At 38.2% G+C, this 18,894-nt stretch overlaps 1 protein-coding gene across 1 annotated transcript in view; it reads left to right on the forward strand.

The window, feature by feature from the left end:
* The window catches only part of lrp1bb (low density lipoprotein receptor-related protein 1Bb), a 239,920-nt gene that overhangs the window by 180,311 nt on the left and 40,715 nt on the right, over nt 1-18,894 (forward strand). Inside the window, exons 45-58 of the mRNA XM_035675905.1 lie at nt 1,665-1,790; nt 3,000-3,128; nt 3,276-3,395; nt 4,305-4,418; nt 4,626-4,775; nt 4,999-5,121; nt 8,274-8,393; nt 9,275-9,403; nt 9,848-9,970; nt 10,880-11,020; nt 11,256-11,443; nt 12,791-12,974; nt 13,066-13,151; nt 15,856-15,978. Of these exons, the coding sequence (XP_035531798.1) occupies nt 1,665-1,790; nt 3,000-3,128; nt 3,276-3,395; nt 4,305-4,418; nt 4,626-4,775; nt 4,999-5,121; nt 8,274-8,393; nt 9,275-9,403; nt 9,848-9,970; nt 10,880-11,020; nt 11,256-11,443; nt 12,791-12,974; nt 13,066-13,151; nt 15,856-15,978 (1,856 nt within the window). The remainder of the gene's footprint in view (nt 1-1,664; nt 1,791-2,999; nt 3,129-3,275; nt 3,396-4,304; nt 4,419-4,625; nt 4,776-4,998; nt 5,122-8,273; nt 8,394-9,274; nt 9,404-9,847; nt 9,971-10,879; nt 11,021-11,255; nt 11,444-12,790; nt 12,975-13,065; nt 13,152-15,855; nt 15,979-18,894) is intronic.

Genomic DNA, 18,894 nt, shown 5'->3' on the forward strand with positions numbered 1-18,894 from the left:
GAAAATCAGATTTTAAGGGGCAGGCCTATAAGTGACACCACAGATAGTCTGTCTTGGTCCAGTATGTGACTTTTTTGGTCCAGTATGTGAAATTTTTATTGAGGTAGATAACCTTTTTAAGGATTTTACTGAGGAAAGTTATACTTTTTTTGTGGAAAAATATCAGACACACATTATTCTTTCAAGCAGACTATTTGTTCATGTCTTAATACGTGTCTGGAGAAGATCTGTAATGAAATCGTATTAAATAGGCTATCTATAAATAAATGAAGTATAATAAAAAATATTCTATACTTGAATGAAGAAAAATAAGTCAGTTATCGCCGATGTTTGTGGATAATATCGGCCCATCGGTATATCATATCAGCTCTAACTAAAATTAAAATATTTTTAAAAGGCTCTTCATTTTGATGTACAAACAACAGCAGGAATGATAAATGAACATGGTCTTATTTAGAATGGCTAGAAACTTAAGTTTCAGAGGTAATTAATAAAAAAAGTAGCCTATGTTGTAAAGGGAGTCTCCAAAGTGTCGTATAAAGTTTAATTTCCAAGTAGGACAAAGGGAAGTGGGCTTAAGCGTGTCCCACTGGTTGGACTCAGATGCCGAGAGCCATGCTGTTCCTAGTTTATCTCGTCATGGGAAATAATCACATCCCATGACCTGCATGAGTACAGCTGCAAGTCTACAGCACAATGTGCACTGACCAGAAATGTTAGAGCTTTTAATCAATTTATTGTTTTTGGTCTTTACAGTTTTAACCTCTTATTGCATTTTCCTTGTCATGAACATCCTGACTATAAATAATCATACAAATGGTTTACCTGAGCTGCAGAACAGAGAAACATTTCTTCTCTCATGAATAAAATACACATGGCTGGAGGGCAGGTAATAAGGTAGACACGCATGTTTCAGAACACTTGCACTTGGTATTTCTTATGTTGTTGCTTAGCTCCTTTTTCTACATTTTCTCTCAGGACTAGACTAGCACTTTTTTCACAGGTTATGTTTGCAGTTTGGTCATGTGATTTAGTGCAATACATGATTCCCACAGAGCTACACACATTTGCTACCTATCATTAAGGATAATAGTCAGTATTAGTACATGCCTTTAAGAAAATAACTGTCCTTGTATTCATACATTAACTACCCATGATTGTTTAAAGAAAAGAAATACAAAAGTAGAATAAGAGAATAAGAATGCCTTTATTGACATATTGCCATTTATTTAAAAAAAAAAAAGAATCATAGAAATGTGTTATTGATTTTGGAGAATTATTTTGCCTACTTTTGGTTTAGTGTTTTATCTCTTATTCCTATTAGTTACTGTTCCAGTGCCAACTGTAATGGAATTTTACAGAGAAAAATCTATATCCTATTTCTCACCAATTAAAAGTAAAGATCAAGTTTGGTGTCAGGCCCTCAGATTAAAAAAACAAGAGCTCCTTTCAAGATTTACCAACTATTTAGGAATCCTTCATATTGTGAGCAGAGAATCAAAATGTGTAACTTCCTAGTGATACAGTAGATGTGGAAATCTGTGACTAAGAATGTATTGAATATCTGATGTCTGACAACACCTAAAAGAGAGAGTGTGCCCCGTGAGATTTTTACTTCCACTGCTTCTGACCGCTTAATCAGTTCTGTTTGATTGTTATTGAAGGTGAGCTGTCCCCATGCCGACACATGAACGGAGGCTGCGGCGACCTTTGTCTCCTGACCCCTTCTGGGAGGGTCAATTGCACTTGCCGTGGAGAACGTGTGCTGTTAGATGACAACAGATGTGTGTGTAAGTCATTAAGGAGCCTTAAATTGAATTATACTGAGTCCAAAAAATGGTAACCCTTTTAACATTCTCAGTACACGATATTGATTGTAATGGCACTCTTTATGGATTAGTTATTCTATAAAAAGTCATATCTACAATGTCTGCATTTATATGCATAGTGTAACCAGTCTTCTGTCCATAGTCATATCTCTTATCTGTGCTGTTTACATTCATTTCAATTTATTTGTATAGTGCCAAATCACAACAGCAGTTATCTCAGGACACTTTTCATAAAGAGCAGGTCTGGACCGTACTCCTTAATTACTTACAGAGAACCAACATTTCCCACCATGAGCAAGAACTTGGCACTTACTTGAGCTAACACTTACATGACCCTTTTATATGTTTGAATTGATTACTTTGTACATAACCATACAAAACCAGGAAAGCAGGAACAGCTGCTGTCTCTTCCTCTGTGACTAAGCAGTAAGTTTGTAATGATTCCAGAAGTCATCTTCAATACAGCTCTGGAAACTAAAGCTATAACGTTGTGCCACTTTAAGTTTATGCAGACATCAGAAAACAAAGAAAGCATAGGGTGTCACAGTTCCCTGCTTAAAGTCACAAGACAAAAGCATTTTGATGGTGTCTGGCTCTCTAATTTGACACATTGCTGGTTGAATTTGAAATGCAATGTGAGGATAGACCATAAGGTAGGAGGAGCTGTTCAAACAAGCAAGCTTTGGCCAGACTAAACATGGCAAGTGCCTCAGAAGAGCTGGATGGTAGCCTGGGTACCAAGGTAGAGGAGGACAGGTTTTCCACCACACCCCGATTCCACTCATTACTAGAGCAAGAAGTTTCATATTTTTAAATTGTGAAGCTGCAAGTAGAAGAGTAGAAAGGGAGATTGTTGGAAATTATACATGACGACTGAAATCAGAAAAAGTACAATGTGGACATTTTTTTATTGAATCAGTCTAGTATATCAAATGAATATCAGAATACGCCAGGCATTTCACAGCCAGATTTCCCTCAAGTTGAATTTTAAGGTATTGGGGTTATTTATTGCAGTTATTACATTACAAATTTACAACTGGTGTAAATGAGTTAACTACAGTATGCACTGAAATGTTGAGTTCATCCAGATATAGTTTTGACATTTGTTTAGTTTTAAAGAGATTTGAGATTTGAACGGTCAGAGTTCACCCTCTTTGTCTTCTTTTGCAGCAGAAAATTCCTCCTGCAACATTCACACTGAATTTGAGTGTGGGAATGGCGAGTGCATTGACTACCAGCTAACTTGCGACGGAATAGCCCACTGCAAAGATAAATCAGATGAGAAGATGCAATACTGTGGTAAGAAACACTTCACAACCCTATTTATTGGTTTGATTTAGAATTAATGTAGAAACCATTGCTAAAAGAACCTGTTGACATTTCTGGTGCAAAAAATTGGCAAGTATTGGTCATTTCTAACATATTTATGAATTTCACTGTGTTCAGTCAACAGGAGTTGTCGGAAAGGTTTTAGGCCCTGCTACAACCAACGGTGTGTGGCCAACAGTCATTTCTGTGACGGGATCGATGACTGTGGGGATAACTCTGATGAAGCTTTCTGTAACAGTGAGTCACAGCCGTTTGATCTCCTGTTCCCTCCTGCCTCTGAGGGCAGGATACAGCCACACCAATGCTTATATTAATATGGCACACTAGGCCACATGCTGTGCTAAGCCTTCACTGTCTAATGAGCCCCAAGATCATAAAGTGTGCATAAATTCAAAGCGGCTTCCAACCCCCACCCTCAAAAGATGCTTTTGAGAGCCTGGACAATACTTTGTGTCCCTTCAATATGGCCAGACTGATTTTGCTTTGACCTTGATGGTGAAATAATCCAGTAAAAAAGAGGAGTTGTGTTTATTTCCATGCTGTAATTGGACTACAGTGGGAAAATATCAAGATATATAGACTCTTAATACTGCACCAAGCTGATTGAGCCCACAAGGAGACAGAGGTGTTCTCATAATTAATGTGGACCTTCCAACTCAGCAGTCTGGGATTGTAGGAAGGAGTTTATCTCACTATGGTGTGTCATCTTTAGCCTTGCATTTTCTTTTTCATAGGACATCAACAATAACTTACTCTATTAACATTAGAACATTTAATTATAGTATTATGCAAGTTATATACTGATAATGTAATGCAGAGATATGAAATGACCCGAGCCATTGTGCAGTACTTGGTAAATGAACAACAAAGCTAAAATGCCCATCTTGCATATTTAGTGTGATTTGCTCTTTCACAGTACTAAGAGGGTCGTGACATTTTAGGCAATTTTCATAGCACAGGCAGTTCAACTGCACAGATGCCGCCACTTATCATAAACCCTTTTCTGTCGGGCACTCTGCAACCTGCAGCTAATTTTAACCACCCCCAGATCGAGGTTTTAAGTATTGTTGTGAGCTGTACCTGTAACTGTCTCTGAGTGCTGTTTCTGTTATGTTATCTTTTTGAAATGTTAATTCTCTCCCCCAGATGTCACGTGTGGCTCATCAGAATCATCGTGCAAGGATGGGAGCTGTGTACCCAGCTCAGCCTGGTGTAACCAGGTCATTGACTGTGCTGATGCCTCTGATGAAAAAAGCTGCAGTAAGTCCTTTAGCTTGTGATTTGTACTGCAGTTATATTCAAATGAAAATGTAAACACACTCTACCTGTATCAGATCACATGGATCCAGGAACTTACATCTATGTTCATCACTTGGATCAAATTGAATACTGCCCCTTTCACCCTTACCCCTTCCACTACTTCCATTATGACAAGACAATTATTGTGATGCTGTGTTTTGTATTCAGACCACACCGACTGCTCTCACTTTTACAAGCTGGGGGTGAATGAAAAAGATTTCATCAGCTGCAACTCCACCTCGCTGTGCATCCACCCCTCATGGATCTGTGATGGAGCAAACGACTGTGGAGACTATGCTGACGAGGCCAACTGCCAGGGTGAGCACCCAACACAAACACACTCAAAGACACACATTTTGCGTGTGCATTTAGAGACAGATTAAGGAAGCCAGCTTCAATTAGAAAAGACTTAAGACAGATCTCATTTTCAGAGATGATTATGACAGTGGAATAAGAGATTCAGAGAGAGCTTAGGAAAAGATAATGACCTCAATCATTGCTAATGCCCAGATGACTGACTTGGTTTTGTTGTTCGTCCCAGTTTCCCATGGGCAGAAGTGCGAGGAAGGCCACTTTGCTTGTCCAAGTGGGAACTGCATATCCAGTGTGTGGCTGTGTGATGGCCAAAAAGACTGCGAGGATGGTGCAGATGAATTCCAGTGTGGTAAACTAACAAATCTTACTCTCATGAAAGAGCTTCTACACAATGATCTGAAATGATATTTTGTTCTCTTACGGGTACAAATAGATGAGGTATTTGGTTGAAGTATTTAACACTGTTGGCGGTTGGAAGGATATTTATTTTCCATTAACAAGAAGCTATTTGTTGTAACGTTTGTCATTTAAATAGATCCAGGCCTGCAACAAATATTGCATACAGTATATAAGGAGGAGACAGAAAGACAACAGATGATTGTTTATCATGCCATGAGGCAATTTCTCTACACTTTGTTTTGCTCCCCCTCATTGTGTGTTTGAGATTTCTCAAGTGGGTGTTGCTGCTTGTTTGAAAGTCTAATTCCGACCCTGAATTCAGAGAGAGGATTTTGAGGACGTAAGTTTTCCCTTCTCTCTTTGAATTATAATATACAGCACTTCCAGTGTAACAATTAATTAATGAGCCATCAGTCACCGAAACGGTTATACTGAAGATGGTAATATGTGTTCAATGGAAAACGGTGACATATGAAAGGATTACACATTACAATGCCACTCCTCTACTTCCCTTACCAGAGGCAGCAGGAACATTCTTACTTGTGCTTTGATCCGTGCTAATGTATGCATGAAAAGACAAAGTCAAGATCTCTCCAGTTAAACAGTAGGACCATAATTAAGCCATGGTATAGATTAATATAATTTGCCCTCAAAACCAACAGCTCACACACATTCCCAGCATGTCATTGCTTTTGGCATCAAAGCAAAATTGACTGGGTGCTTCAATGTTGGTGGTCAGAGTAGCTTTTAAGCTTCAACACCATCACACCCATGCCAAACGTAATTAGATCTGATGGAGAAGTCCATACAATGTCAAAACACTGGCTTCCTGCATTTGAGTTCTCAGCCTATTGTATTGTCTAACCCATAGGCTGTGTGGTCTAGCCTATTAAAGTGTTAGAAGTCATGAAGCCATCAGCAGTAGCATTGTCATCCGTGTGTAGACCTGAAGGAGTATTGCATTGCATTCTCTGAGACGTAAGGGAGTTGTAATTTGCAATGATATAAACACAAAACACATCCCATTCAAGACATACATACACACACAATGAGTCATTGTGCCAAAAGGATGAATCCTAATATCTTTTGTGATCTGTTCACCTTTCATTTAGCGTTGCAGGTAAAAATGTCCACTTATCCAGTGAATTATTTCAGTTTGATGGATCATTACGTATTGGCACAACATTCAGGGTTCCCAGGCCTTGGCGATCCCCTGACTTTCTATAGTGCCACCTCAAGGTTGACATTTGTGTTTTTTAGTGAAATGTATCAACGACTGAATGTATTGCAATGAAATTTGGCACACACATCCATCTAACACCATCATCAGGTCAGGTCAAATTTGTCCAATACTTTAGTTAGTGATCAAATAAAACTAATGACAATCTTATTCACTAATAAGCAAATGTTAGCATGCTCCCATACTAAGTAAGATGGTAATCATGTTAAACACTATACCATCATTATCGTTATGATCATTATTTTAGTATGCTGACATGCCAGACCCTAGCAGTTTGGGACTGATAACATCAAGGACTCATTTCATGAATAATAACACAGACAAAAGGTGACCATCTTACATGCTTTGCCTTTGTTTGACAAAGATGTTACGGATCTCGTACTTGTCTGGTTAGCTCTTCATGTATAATTAAGCAGCACCTTTGTTCACATTTCATTTGCAACAGATAGAGAAAGGCAGTTCAATACAATTCAGTTTCATATTTAATGCTCTTCAAGTTATCTGATTTATTTTGTAAATTGGTTATGAGTGTTGTTAGAGAGATGCATAACATATGAACATCATTTCCATTCCTTTATCTCAAAATGCCATTTGTGCCTGTGTGAAATGATAACATCCCATGCTTCAAATGTGCTTATATCAGAACTGATATGAATTATGCCACGTTTTTCTGAGAAGTTCTGAATAGCTTTCTCAGGACAAATAGACAACATTCCCATTCCTCTAAGTTAATTATCATATAAAAAGCTCCAGCTACTGATAATCTGACTGCAAAGGCAAAGTGGTTTGAGGAAAATGTCATTACGTTTCAGAAATTTCAAATTCCACATCTGATTATATGAAATAGCCATTCATCACTTCACAATGCCTTATGCACTTTTCTACTGTGTGGGACACTATTGAAAATGAGACATGAAAGACTTTCTTTGATACTTTTAATGTGCTGTAGACCTGCTATTTTGTTATACACTTGAAGCAGCTGTTCGCATTTGAAGTGCAAATTTAGTATCATGTACAGAAAGTCTGGATAATCACAGTTTCCAGATTTAGCCATTTAATGTTTATCTAATGCTTATCTTACATCACTGAATCAGGGTACCTAAAGCTGGTTGTGATGTACAAAGTCTGACAGGAAGGAAAGCAACGCAGTGTGAGAGACCCCCCCCAATCCCTACCCCCCACCCTCAGTAGGATCCATAATTCCTTGTGCTGTGGTCTGACCTAGAGCACACATCCCCCCTTCCTTCTCTCAACATCTCATCAAAGCTCTGGCAGACTTTGCCAGTCCTGACATCTGAGAGAAAGAGACCACAGAACGGCTCCCCAGGGAGAGTGGGTGGCTCAGTGACACAAACTCAGCACAGATTATGAATATATCCACATTTTACACAATAGCTTTTGCACAGTGATCAGCAGAGTGCTCTCTTATTTGACATCCCACTGTTTCTTGTCACCCGTAGCAACCTAGTTTCTTTACAAATAAAAAAGACACCTTAATAATTAATACTTAAGTGCTTTGAAATTGATAAGATAATTCATGTAGACACTGGTTTTGTGTTTATGATTTATTTTCTTGCACAGAAACTGGGACCATGTATCAAAATGTCCTTCCTTGTGAGAGAAAAGGAAAAATATATATATTTAAAGTATTTTGTGTGGCAGCCACACTCATGCGTGCTGCTAAGCAGAAAAACTACAGAAAAAACAAGCAAGCCAAGGGGCAAATAGAAGCCAAACATACTTGTTGTGTTTTGATTAAAAACACTCTGCCCCTTCTATAGGGTATTCCACTTTTGTTGTTGTTTCTTCCCCACTTTCTTTGATTTATGGCGTTGAAATACCTTTCCCACTGCCCTCTACAGACTCGTCATGCTTGTGGAACCAGTTCGCCTGCTCAAAGAACAAGTGCATCGCAAAACAATGGCTGTGTGATGGGGAAAACGACTGTGAGGATGGTCTTGACGAGAGTGTGCAGATCTGTGGTTAGTGCCCTTTCAGATGTCATGGGGAATCTGCTGTTGGTGTAAAAGGTCACATCCGCTATATTACGTGTGGCAGTTCCATGTGTTCCCCTATAAGAGCTAGAAATGAATGGACAGAAACAAAACAATTTTAATGAGACAACAAATGAGACTGCAGGCATTTCTGATGATTTGAGTGGGAACTGAGGCAAATAGATTTTTTATAACTGAGGCCCAAGAGGCACAGCTATTTCAATGGGTGAATGAGATGTGCGTGTAATGAATTCTACAGTAAAATAAAAAGAATCCAACCACAATAAAGAGACAAGAATTGCTGTGTGAACATTAGTTGTATAATTGGATTGTAATGGGGTGTCATGGAAATATTAATGAAATGGCCCAAAGGTTTCCCAGGCACAATTCTTGTTGAAGGGAAGATATGCGTTTGAGCTATACATGCCTAATTGAACTACTGTATTTACCTTTGTTTCTCAGTGCAGCCAATTTTTTCGTCTGTTCTCTTTTGCCTTAAAGGGCAGTCCTAAGATGAAGGAGAGTATTGCTGACTTACAGAATCCAAGTAAATAATTGTTACTCACAATGGTACAGTTATTATTTGTTAGCTTGAATAAGGGGAACTGCTGCACAATATACATTTATATAAAGGGATGTAAGTTTCAAACCATAACCATCAGATATCTTCTATAAAGACAGAAAATATGCTTTGACTTACTGGAATTACTGGTAAATGTTCACTGATAACAGAAGGTACCATCCTAACAAAACCAAATACATCTGCTTCAGTTCAGTGTCCTCTGTACTTAGTGTTCTCAGTGGTACATTTGACCCATTGTATTCTTTGGCTTTTGAAAGTAGAGCATGTGGTCCTGTTTTCCTCTCAGGCTTAGTGACATGTGCTCCAGGGCTGTTCAGCTGCCCTGGGTCGTATGCATGCGTTCCGAAACGCTGGCTCTGTGATGGTGAAAGGGACTGCCCTGATGGGAGTGATGAACTTTCTGCAGCTGGCTGTGGTAAATTCTCATTCGACACATTGTATAGCCTCTAACAATTATAAAATGAACTTAATGTAAATCATTTCTTGTTTACACATTGTTATCCTTGTAGAATTTTTGATTACATGACTCAAAACAATAGCCCATAGAGCATGTAACCCACTGAACACCTACTGTAAATCCCTGTGTAACTTTTATTCCAAACAAGAATAAGAAAACCACTATATAGTGGGAAGTAGTGTACAATAGAGGTTTTTGCACAATTGCAGCCCTCTAAGTGGGGTAATCTGGATTGCCTTCTAAAAATTGGTACTTTAACGATTCATGTGAGACTAAACAACAGAAAAACACTTAGAAAACACAGATACCAATGTTGACATTTTACGCATATTGTGTGCTATGTTTAGACAAACATGTTTATTAATTAATTAGTCCATCAACCCACTTCTTTTCATGCATTAGCACCCAACAACACATGTGATGACAGCTCGTTTCGCTGCAGCAACAAAGCATGCATCCCCCAGCGATTCGTCTGTGACCACGATGACGACTGTGGAGATGGGTCTGATGAGTCAGTAGAATGTGGCAAGTAGATTTATATATTCACCAATGGTATATGAACATGCCCTCATGGCCTTGAAAGGTGAACCAGGCAATTTGAAAAAAAAAAAAATCTCACATTTCCATGGTGAACTCTGCATGTTTCAACCTTGGGGTTGTCCGTGGTAGTAGTAGAGAGATATTAAAATGGAATAAAAAGTTAAAGTGAATAAAAAATAATTTCACTGTGCAGTTGGAGCCCAGAATAAAGTCATTTAAATCATGTGGCCATACTGAGCTAGAGACCCTACATGGAGGGCTAAAATGAAACAAATTTTACTTATTGTGCTTATTGTAATCAACGCACCAGCTAAATAAAAGCATATTAAAATAGAAAAAAACATGATTTTGGAGGAGAGTGTTCTATAAACTTACTGCATTCCAGTTTTCTTTGCAACATTATAAGATACAATTACATTTAAATGATGGAATGATCTTCTATAAAACAGCTTTTTTATTTTTGCCAAATATAGAGTTTGAGTTTCTGTCTGAGTTTCTGTTATTTAGGATTTTATTTTTTATTGGAATTTGATAATATGTTAACCCTACTGACACCTGGGTGTTATTTCAGCATATGCAATATCCACTAGATGAAATTCACACAGCCTTGATTTTCAATGACTTGGGCAAAAATGTATATTTATACTTAAAATATTGGACCATTCAGTTTTTGAATGCCATTATACCTCCAGATGACTTGATTTAGTAGTTTATCAGCAATTATTCTATATACACTAAAAACGCGCTTCATTGAAATGTGAACAATGGCTCAAGAAATCTTGCCTTGTGAGGCTTTATTTTTTTATTTGCCAAAGTCATATGCTAAACTAAAGCTGTGTCACTGCCAAGCCCCAGTGTAACTTAATGAAAAGGTGTCTGTCTCTCTTTCTTCAGTCTATCGCTCATGTAGATCAGAGGAATTTCGCTGCGGGGACGGACGCTGTCTTCTCAGTTCTCAGTGGGAGTGTGACGGCTATGCAGACTGTCCCGACCACTCTGACGAACTGCCCCTGAACCTCAAATGTCTGGCCGCAGGTAAGACTGCTGTTTGGCTCTCAGCTGGAATCTCTTCATCAGTGTCACCAGCAGCACCACTCTCCCAGGAAACTGGCGGGGACATATGGTGGAAACTAAAGGCGCTACAACCAGGAGAGCTTTCTTGAAAGGAATTAATCTGTCAAGATCCATTGTCAGGTCAAAAACATTCCCCAACTTTGTTGAGAAATTATAGGGCGTCGTGCCAGTGACAGTCGTGTCTTGCTCTTTTCAGGAAGCTTGTGCAATGGCTCCTTCTTTATGTGCTCCAATGGACGCTGCATCTCTGAGAGGAATCTCTGTGATGGTAGAGATGATTGTGGAGACCAGTCGGATGAGAGGAACTGTAATGTGAACGAATGCTTGAACCGCAGAGTCAGTGGGTGCACACAGGATTGCCAAGATCTTCCTGTGGGATACAAGGTAAGTGACCAGTGGACTAGTCACACTTCAGTAGCTTAGAAATACATTCCCCCTCAAAATCACTTCCTAGCTAAAGCTGGTTCATTCAGTATAATTCATTCAGCACAAGTTTAAACCAGGCTGCAGTAAAATTGCGGATGGCAATATAAACTTAATAGAAATTGTGAGGTAGTTACATTGAGTGGTCTGAATACATAGTGTTCATTGGTAAATATCAAAGCTATAATTTGTCCTACTTTGACTTGTGTGACATGTGTGACTTGCATTGTAATATTCAAGTTTAAAATATATCACTACAGTCTTAACATTTATAGATTTGACTGACCTACAGTTCTAAGCACTAGAATCATTAGTAGCAGGTAAAATGTGTAGCTTATATTAGTAACAGTGTGGACATGAATGATTAATGACCAATAATGAATCAAGCCTAACTTTGCATATCATTAAACAGATAAAGATGGGTGGGAGCATACATACATTTAGTCTCTCACTTTTTGAATAACCTTGAATGCTGTAAGGAGAGTTTAATGATATGCCAACAACTGTCTGCGCTCCCTCACTGTGCCGCCGATTGTGCCATGTTTGGCAATGGTGGCATGTGATGTAAGGGTTGAATCCAGGTCAAGGCCATGTCCGCTGGAGTGCTCCAGTGGCCATCACTGGTGTAAGACTGCTGTAGTCTATGCCTTTGTCCCTGGATTTTCCTCTTCTACTCTTCCGTAAAACAGTGCTCACTGCGTCAGAAAAGTGGCTGAAAGCACAGAAAACCTCTACTCCCTGTTGTGACAGGGGCAGAGCTGGACAGAGAGCACATCAATGCAGACCCTTAGTTCATCCATTTGTGGCCTGAACAGGGAGATCAGCAGAAAGGCCCTCAAGGTTATAACTTTGGATAAGAAAGGGATTTGCAGTGGGTCCAGAGCAGCTGATACAAGCACTTTGAGTTATTTTTGGTGGGCCCTGGTCACTGAAGTGTGATGGAATTTTTGAGCCGTGGTACAGTATGTCTATATCAAAGCTTTGATGTCATCATATATGCTAGATGCAAGGTTTTCATTGCTGTCCTGTATCACATTGTGGAAAAAAAACTTACTTAAGTCTGAAATATATTGTATTTTATTACAAATTGATATAAAATAACTGTAAAAGCACAACCTGTTTAAGTGCACTGCTTTTATAATTTGGTCACAAGGAAGCATTGCATAAAGAAAGAACTCTAATGGTCAGTGTTTTCAACCAAGCCTAAGCAACCAAACAGCTAAACTGATGGTCTTGTCTCACATTTCCTGAATTTATCTCTCATCTCTACCATGTTTTTGTTTTTTTATTGTATTTTTATGTAATTAGTGTAAATGCTGGCCTGGTTTCCACCTGAAGGATGATGGAAAGACTTGCGTAGATGTGGATGAATGCTCCACTACCCTTCCTTGTAGCCAGCGCTGCATCAACACTTATGGCTCCTACAAGTGCCTATGTGTGGATGGCTACGAAGCCTTGGAGCGCAACCCTAACACATGCAAAGCTCTGTCAGGTCAGCCTGATTTTTTATCCCTCAACTTGCAGAATTTCAGTTCATAACTGAGTCCCACCAGTCCTCTAATGCTACTTGTTCCTCATTTCAGCTGAAGAGCCTTTTCTAATTATGGCGGACCACCATGAGATCCGGAAGCTAAGTGTGGATGGCTCAAATTACACCATCTTGAAACAGGTAAGATATCTGCATCATCGCCATTGTGCATGTAGAGACATTTTCACAGGGTAGAAGATAAGTGTTCATCATTATTACATTCATATACTGCTAAGAGGCCTGAACAGATTGTCAATCAAATGATTATCTTGTTCTCTTTTCACATTTTAATTTTAAATCTCTCCTGCCTCTTGTACTTGTTTATAAGCTATATACTGAGGAAGTATGAGTTTAAATGGCTGCTGTTTGAACAAGTTCAATGAAAAAAAGACATATTTGGAAATACATAAAACAATATATTGACTTCTAATGTCACCTTTAGATATTTCTATTCAATGCTTTACTAATGTGCCACAATAATCTAACGTTTTTGAGTTCAAATACCTTCATTTGGGTGCCTTTCCCAAGCAAATATTGATATGTGTGATTTGTTTGTGATTAAATCAGCATATATTTCTACCAACGATTAAAGTCTCCATGCCACCATCTTGCCACCCCATGAATATTTCTATAGATCTGCCCCTGGATACCTTATTTAACTATCTATTATCTACTTATAGATAGATACTGATAAAGACACATTTCTCTCAAATGTGTGTCCCTTAAAAAAGAATCTCTGCATAGGTGAATGCACTCTTCAGCCTGAAGTAGTTATTTCACAAGTAGGTTTTTCTGATTAAAATGTTGCACAACCTTTCTAAAATATTGTTTTGTTTAAATGAGTTATCAATTGTCCCTCATGATTTCCCAGCTCCCACCATATGGACAGAGGAAACTGGTCATTTTGATTGGTAGAGAGTAAAATCCCACTATTGAGGACCCCATGGAAAAGCTATTTCAATTATTCCTAGGTCATCACAGGTGCTCCAGGCAAAGCTTAAATCTGACTGTTGATTATCACAAATGGTTGGCTATGATTTACTGTAAATCAACCCACAGTCTCCTCTCACAGTCATATTAACCTCTTGACTCGATGTACTCTGCTGTCTGTATCGGAGTTCTCATCAGCCACAACTCACTTTAATCACTGCATGTTAGCGTTAATGGAAGCTAGAGAGAGAAATATGCACATGGCTTTGCTAAGTGGTGTTGGATACTTCACTGACCTCATATCACTTTACCACACCATTACATACCCTGTTGAGATTATATGTTCGTGATATTATGTAAATTTCAAATGGGCCAATCATTTGGTTTATGTATTGCTTTAGCTGTTAGCATAAATTTGTCTTCCCACAACAAACACAAGTGACTCACACTGTTGTTGTATCATTATAACACATTGTTACATTGTTAAAACTCATTCTGTTTATGTTCTCCTTCCTAGTTGAAATTTTTCACTGCGGTTTATTACAGCTTAAAAGTCAGGTTCTGCCTTTTAGGGAACATAATTACTTTGGATAACATTTTTACATCAAGTAAATTAGGCTTTGAATGAGCTACAAAAATGACAGCTCATGGAAAGAACACAGTGAATTCAGGTTACAAATTGTGCCTAAATTAAACAACAAGTGTAGTGTTGAGAAATTGTTTTATGCCAGAGTTCTACATGAATAACAATATCGATAAGTTTTAGCAACCAAATTAGATTGGTGGCTGTTGCTATAGAAATGATCCCCACAATGTAAAACTTGGTAGCCAAAGGCCAAAGTGAAGTCAGTTGGAAAACAAACTTCGGTGACTGCAACCACCGCCCTAATGTTTTTCTGTCAGACATGTCTTATTTAAAAAATAAAAGTAGCTGAATATGTGGAACAGAAAATCAATGGTATATTGAGAGTGATGTCAATATGAGCACTTGCACTCTAATAAACTGTATGCAAACACTATATGCTTTTTTTAAAATATCCATTTTCTGAATGTATTGTTAAATGCTAGTAATTCATTTTGTAGTTGGTTGGTTTCTCTACTGTCTGCAGGGAAAATTAATAAAAAATGTATTTCTGGATAGAGGCACTGATAAAGGGGGCATACTGGTCTCCTCTTTGTAGCTGATGTTTGGAGTGTAGAAGGGTTCCCCCAGGACACTTTGGCGCCTGTCTGTGAGGGTGTTGATGATCTGATGAAGATGTCTCATTTCGCCTGTCAGATTATCTGACACCTTTTCTCGGCACCCTCAGTGCGAGACAGCAGGGTGGGGGCACTTGTTTGGTGAGCAGCTCTGTCTGACTGACAGTGGGGTCCTGTGAGCATGACAGAGAAGGGAAGTACCTCACTCTTCTGCTTTGATAGGACTTCGACTTCACTGAGCATTTGAGATTTCACTGGCTCTTCAAATGCTCTGTATAGCTGAAAGCTATGGAACCTATGGGAAAACCAACTAAATCAATATTGCTTGTACTGTAAATATCACATAAACTGTAGAAGTTGAGTTTGTTTTCATGTTTCTCTTGTCCTGTTGATATTCCACCTGTAGCCATTTCATATAATTTGTTAAACGGAACTCACTGGATTGATTTAATCTTTTTCACTGTGACACAAAGCAAAAGAGTCTTGTGCAGTGCCTACACAGGATGCGTTCAGGTACAGTACAGTATTATTACACTATGTGTAATTAAATCATTAATTTGTACTCTGTTGTACACCATTGTTGCCAATGAAAGTGTTTTCTAATATTTTTTTCAGCCTCGCAGGGAACTCTCGGATCTCCTATTGATTTATTTTCACTGAAGCTAAAAATGCCATGTTTATATACTTGTGCTCTCTCTCTCCTCTGTATTCTCAGGGCCTCAACAACATTATCCACATAGACTTTGACTACAAGAAGGAATTTATCTACTGGGTGGACTCAACCAGGCCAAGTGGTCGAAAGATCAACAGAATGCGTCTCAATGGGAGTGACCTTAAGGTACCACAGGGTTTAGTTGCTGTGACTGCATGCCATATGGTGCCTTGTGCCACTTTACCCAAGATTCATTGGCTTTACTTTGCGTGTTCCCTGTCCAACTTGTATGTATCTTTCCTTGCTCTGTTCATCTGTATTTTTTTACTAATTAATTTAAATTATCATCAACAACACCACTGTGAAAAAGAGTCGTCTTGTTTAGGTTTAGAAAACCAAGTATGTTGCTTAAGTGGCTGTTAGCTTAAGAACAATGAATTTGTGTTAGTGATAATAGGAATATCACAAATGGCTTTCAGATAAATGTAACAAGCTTAATGATACAATGGTGCTCTCTGGTGTAATCACCAAGGTTTGTCTGGGTCATGGGATTGGAGCCCAGACACCGGGGACACTGGGACGTCAGCAAAACACCTGCTGGGCCCCCATCCCACATCTCATTAGCATTGGTGTGTAGGGGCATTAGGCTCATTCAGCTCAATTACTTCCACAGTCTCTGTTTGAGCCACTGCCACAGCTTAGCAAGAGGACAAACTGTCTGAGACACAGATCGGGGAGCTTCTCACATTTGGTTAATTAAAAGAGCAACTGATATCCAGTACTACTGGTATAGGCTTGCCATATTAGGAATAAAAGATTTGGGAGCGGACAGTATTTCTGTGGATTTTCTTGATGAGGTCAAAGCGGAGACTAATTGAATAATTAATGTTTAATTCAAACAATATAGATTCATTTTAGATTTTGGCCTTTTATTTTTATTTATTTCATCTTTTGTGGTAACTGCTGTTTCACTATACTCTGTTGCTGAAACTTTGCATCATGCAAAGCAATTAGTAATTTTACAGCAGGTATTTTACATTTAATAGCTGATAAAAAAAAAAAAACCTTAATGGTTTCATCCCATAAATTGAGATGTATTTTTCTGGCTTATGTACTTGGGTTTACCTTTAACATCCAAAGGAAAATGTATGTGTCTTTCGTTTGTGCCAGCAATCACTGTTGAAACAGTGTTACATGTTACTATAGTGATATGAAGGCACATTTATTCATGTGAAAACACTTTCTTTTAACTTTAAATGGCTGAAAGCAAAATAGTTTTGTCAGCCCAAGGTGACACAATGTTCAGTGACTGTATAGATCAAACACTGGATTCATCTGGTCTTTTTTTTTTAAGTAAGCCATATTCAAACGTTGACTAACCTTAAGTTCCAAATGATCTTTTTGATCAATACAGTGAGATGAAATGGATTAAGTGAACCAGAGGGACTTTATGGAATGAGTATTAACTTCTTTTTGCCAGAAGAGGCAGTTTTTATGGAAAATGCTGCACAATGAGTGACACTTTAGTGACTGTTTTAAGCTCAGTTTGGTCCAAATTACTGTGTAGGGGACAGCCTATTTTGCCAAGCCTATATATTTTCTTGCAAATAATGACAGAAAAGGCCTCAAAGCACATCGTGTTCCTTAATCACAGATTGCATGGTGCTGGGATTTATTTTATTTTTTTATAAAAGGGGGATAATAAAGGCAATGGCTTTATCTGCCAGCTGGCAGAATGTTTTATTCTGAACAACTGCTTTAGCAATCTCAAAAGGCTAGACTATCTTGGAGATATTTATTGAGTTCCTGGATAGTTCCTCGAGTTCAGTTGAATACCTTCACTTATATTCTTTCACTGAGATTAGCACAGTAAGATGAAGTCATTAATGAAAGCGTTTTTCTGGTGCACTCCTTTTTGGAAAATTAACTAATGTTTTAAAGGGTATATACAGAGTTCTTCATTGCCATGTATTGGCACGTGCCAAGTTCACACATCAGGTGCAGTTTTGATAATCATGTTTGCATGAAATTGCATCTGCGTATTAACCTGGTCAAATCACCTTGTATTGCGCACACAAGTGCACATTTCACAGCTTTAGTTGGTTGAGGCATACAGGCCTTTTCAAAATAGTAAAAATAAGTACTTCATGCATATTGACTTTAGCTTTTTTCACTCTGATCTATATTAGCGGCTTTTACAGTTGAAAATGCACATCAAAATAAAATTAAATGTGATTAACAGTCACTACAAGTCTGGACTGAGTTAGATTAATTATATTCTTACTAATGTCAGCCACAACTGTAGCTGTCATACAGCAGCAGGAATGATTTGTGCACTCCATCTGTAGTCTCTAATTTGAGAAATGTGCTATGCATAATTAAGCATGGGTCAAACTACATTGGTACCTTGATTAATTAGTTAAGTCTTTAGAAACAGCTCCTCAATCTGACTAAATAAGTGCACGAACTAATGTGCTTTTCTTCACACCAGACTATAAACTCTTCACATAGTGCCCAATTGAAATTGTTTGGATTATAGCAGGCATCACCAGAATCCTGAGGTCTAACAAAGATGTCATGGCGTTTTTATCTTTTAGCAAAATTCAATACACTGTTCTCTAAACAAATAATTATGTAACCAGAGCTGTCAATGAATGAAATATGGGAGGAGTTCAAATAGACTATTGCTTTCCCCACAGTGTTATCAGTTGTGGTAATACTGTGCACATATATTATTACTAACTAAAAGAAACACACACAACAAACATTAATAATGGAAACACATTTTATAGTCAAACTAGTTACTGAACATTTGCTAATTTTACAGATAGTGTTGAATTCTGAAAAAAATGAAATGTATACTATTATGCACAAATTAACATAACTTAAGAAAACATAATCTGTCTTTGCGAGCCAATTTTTGCTGCAACATTATAATCTTATCTCACACAATGTTCTGTATGTGACACATTTATTTTAAAAAAAGCTCAGCTTCCGCTCTGCAGTTATGGTCATTAATGATCACCCTGCAGTGCCCTTTAGCAGCTTTGCATCACATAAGTAATGGATCTGCAGCCATTACTATGGCAACACATGTAGACC

The sequence above is a fragment of the Morone saxatilis genome, unplaced genomic scaffold (genome assembly GCF_004916995.1).
Source record: "Morone saxatilis isolate NCDOM2014 unplaced genomic scaffold, NCSU_SB_2.0 Contig5, whole genome shotgun sequence".
Classification (NCBI taxonomy): Eukaryota; Metazoa; Chordata; class Actinopteri; family Moronidae; genus Morone; species Morone saxatilis.